This window comes from Gastrolobium bilobum, unplaced genomic scaffold, assembly GCF_033153095.1.
Source record: "Gastrolobium bilobum isolate Gb01-03AN ecotype WA unplaced genomic scaffold, APGP_CSIRO_Gbil_v1 utg334698, whole genome shotgun sequence".
NCBI lineage: Eukaryota > Viridiplantae > Streptophyta > Magnoliopsida > Fabales > Fabaceae > Gastrolobium > Gastrolobium bilobum.
The window spans coordinates 37,501-40,744 of record NW_026898010.1 but is presented as its reverse complement, the minus strand read 5'-3'; the positions used below and the strand labels follow the sequence as shown (position 1 = coordinate 40,744).

At 35.4% G+C, this 3,244-nt stretch overlaps 1 protein-coding gene across 2 annotated transcripts; it reads left to right on the top strand.

Annotated features, from left to right (window-relative positions):
* The first annotated feature begins 945 nt into the window (after positions 1-945).
* Positions 946-2,964, top strand: LOC133312203 (expansin-A15-like). Of its 2 annotated transcripts, none has more exons than XM_061513371.1 (3): positions 946-1,055; positions 1,224-1,536; positions 2,190-2,964. In XM_061513371.1, the coding sequence occupies exons 1-3, from the start codon at positions 950-952 to the stop codon at positions 2,494-2,496; spliced, it is 726 nt and encodes a 241-aa protein (XP_061369355.1). In that variant the 5' UTR covers positions 946-949; the 3' UTR covers positions 2,497-2,964. The 2 variants fall into 2 exon arrangements, with proteins under 2 accessions (XP_061369355.1, XP_061369354.1); XM_061513370.1 differs by having other exon boundaries at positions 946-1,076.
* The last annotated feature ends 280 nt before the right edge of the window (positions 2,965-3,244 follow it).

Here is a 3,244-nt window from a genome sequence, read left to right as displayed (position 1 = left end):
TCTCTGTGGCATAAATATAGCTGAAATTCAAACTTTGCTAGTGATAAAACGTGAAAATAATTAAAAATGCAAGACCCATAAGTTAGCTTTGAAGTTTGAATATGCTTTTGGACGGAGCAATGTTTTGGTGAGATGTATTAATTGGTGCTTTTATTAGTTTATGCCACAATCAAATTTATTTGGTACGCTTCGTTCTCCCAGCTTATGGTAAAACTCTATATAAATAGGTGACGAATGATAATTACATAATAATGCATATTACGTACATAATATCAGTACTCATGCATTAATAAAGTCTATTTTAAGAGCACTTTCGGTTGGCGTGCTTAATAAAATATTTTTGCTTTGAATAAAAAAAAGTAATGTCCGTTTTCTCTGTTCTTGTTATGGTAATTTAATTTTAAACCGTTAATTAAGAATCTTCTGTTTCAAGTTACAAATTGATCAAATTCAACTAATTCGAAAACATAATTTTGTCAACTACAGAACTAGTTGATGCTCGACTATGGCAAGTTGGTAACTGGTAACTAGTGACTTGAACATCATCATACTCTATCTAGTGGCAACAACAGTTTTTACTTGCACATCATCATACTCTTATTTGTAATTTGGACATTAGTTTTAAGTACCTACACACTACACAACAAGAATCAAAACCACGTGGATTCAGGAATAGTACCTTGTTCCTGCATAAAAAAAAAAAAAAAAAGCTTGCACTTGGCGGTTTTGGGTGACACCTCACAAATGTGTCAGTTCGTTGGTGTGACGTTGCTTAAGCAAAGAACCCTTTTTCATTCCCTCGCAATAACATCTATTTATTCCCCACTTATGCATCTCTACTTTTCCTCACAAGTTAAAGTCTCCCTTGCTCTCTCTCTTTCTCTCTCTCTCTCTCTCTCTATTAAGGTGTTACTCTATTTAACATTCATATATCTTTTAAGACAGAAAGATGAGTCTTTTGGGGCTTCTCTTGGTGGGATTTCTCTCTTTGGGATCATCTGTCTATGCGTCCAGTGATGGTTGGATGAATGCTCATGCAACCTTCTATGGAGGGGGTGATGCTTCTGGCACAATGGGTGAGTAACACTTTACAGTTATGTGACACACAATGTGTCCACCCTTTGGTTTTTATGTAATTTTTATTGCACTTTCTTTGAACATAGCATAGGTTGATTGAAATGATATATTATATAAACCTGTGTGTGATTTATGCTTTGTTGCAGGTGGGGCTTGTGGATATGGGAACTTGTATAGCCAGGGGTATGGGACTAACACTGCTGCTTTGAGCACGGCCTTGTTCAACAATGGTTTAAGTTGTGGGGCATGTTTTGAGATTAAGTGTGTTAATGACAAAAGGTGGTGCCTTACAAGCTCAATTGTGGTCACTGCCACCAATTTTTGCCCACCAAACAATGGATTACCAAATAATGCAGGTGGTTGGTGCAACCCTCCTCTTCACCATTTTGATCTTTCTCAACCTGTCTTTCAACACATAGCTCAATACAGAGCTGGAATAGTACCCGTGGCTTATCGAAGGTAGTTCATTTTTCCTATTCTCAGTGTCTCTTTTGGAATTTTGTTATTAAATTGTACGCACTGCTTGAGTCATCAAATGCCTTATAAAACAAAATCTGATAATTGTCGTTTCTGACACATCTAGCCACTTTACCCTTGTCTGAAGCAATACTATAGAATCTTTTTTTCCTTTTTTCTAATTATGGTTTTTGAGGCTTTTACTTGCCTAGTAATATTGTCCACAAGAAGACACAATTATAATTAAAGACTAAAGACAATTCACGTGATCTTTTTTCATGACATAATTCTAATGTACTTTTTCTTGTTTGTGGTCTTAATATATAGCACGGACTTAAGTATTTCCTATCTAAGTCTAAGAATGTCTTTTTAATGCTGGAGCCTTAAGGGGACTTTTCCATCCAAAATTGAAAGTTCTTAGGATTCTAAGATTGTTTTTCTTTTTCTTTTTTTCCCTCAAATTCTTAAATTCTTAGACAAATAGATTGTATGTATTCGCTATGTCAATGTTTTGATATTTTGTAGCTAGGAATATATTCCACTGGTAAGGTAACCACACCCCCTTTTATCTTGATACCTTAGTTTGCTACTTTGCAGGGTTGGTCCTTGTTTTGACCAAGCATTTGATTCTTCTTCTTTGACTGTTGATAATGTAGGGTCCCTTGCCAAAAGAGAGGTGGCATAAGATTCACCATCAACGGCCATTCTTACTTCAATCTAGTCCTAATTACCAACGTTGGTGGTGCTGGTGATGTTAATGCAGTTTCCATCAAAGGTTCAAGAACTAATTGGCAGCCAATGTCTAGAAACTGGGGTCAGAACTGGCAAAGCAACGCTTACCTCAATGGACAGAGCCTCTCCTTCAAGGTTACCACTAGCGACGGTCGAACCGTGGTCTCTTATAATGTTGCACCTGCTGGCTGGTCCTTTGGCCAAACCTTCACAGGCCTTCAATTTCCTTAAGAGACACAGAAGAACACAAACCCTTCATATTTTGTCATTGGGAGTGTTGGTAGCTATATTTATTGTGTTTGTTATACTTAGTGATATAAAACAGGTATAGTTTGTAATAGAAAGGGAATATGATAGTGATTGGTGAGTTTTAGGAGCAAATGAAAGGGGCTTATTTTAAGATAGTCCTAGTCATTTGAATTGTGTTGTGAGGAACTGTGTTCTGTTTTCAATTTGAAAAAGGCAGAGACAGTTTCGATAGCTGTGGTGGATGTTTACGGTTTACCACCCTCTAGTTTCGTTTGTTGTGTGGTTCTTGTTATCTATGAAAATGAAGATGAAAATGTGAAGCATGATATTTGCTAGCTTAACAAGAGAATAGCATAGAAAAGAAGAAGCAATTTTGCTTCTATATGAAGTCATTGTCTTGAACTTTATTTAACTCAGTGTAATAGTGAAGGTATGATATGAATGAATAAAATCACGTTTCCCTGTGAGTTCAAAAGTGTTTTCTCTGCATCAACTTTTATGTTTATTTTTATTTTATTTATTCATTTATTTTAGAATTGATACTGCCTAATGTTATTATGTTTGCATTCTCTGTCAATGACATATTTATGGGTTTGTTTTTTCTAACGTTACTTTAGATAACTTTATCTAATTTTCATCAAAACGACGTCGTTTTGGGACGGAAATCATGGTATTTTTGTAATTTTAATTTATTTCAGGGTTATAATAGTCTTTATCATTCTAATTTTTT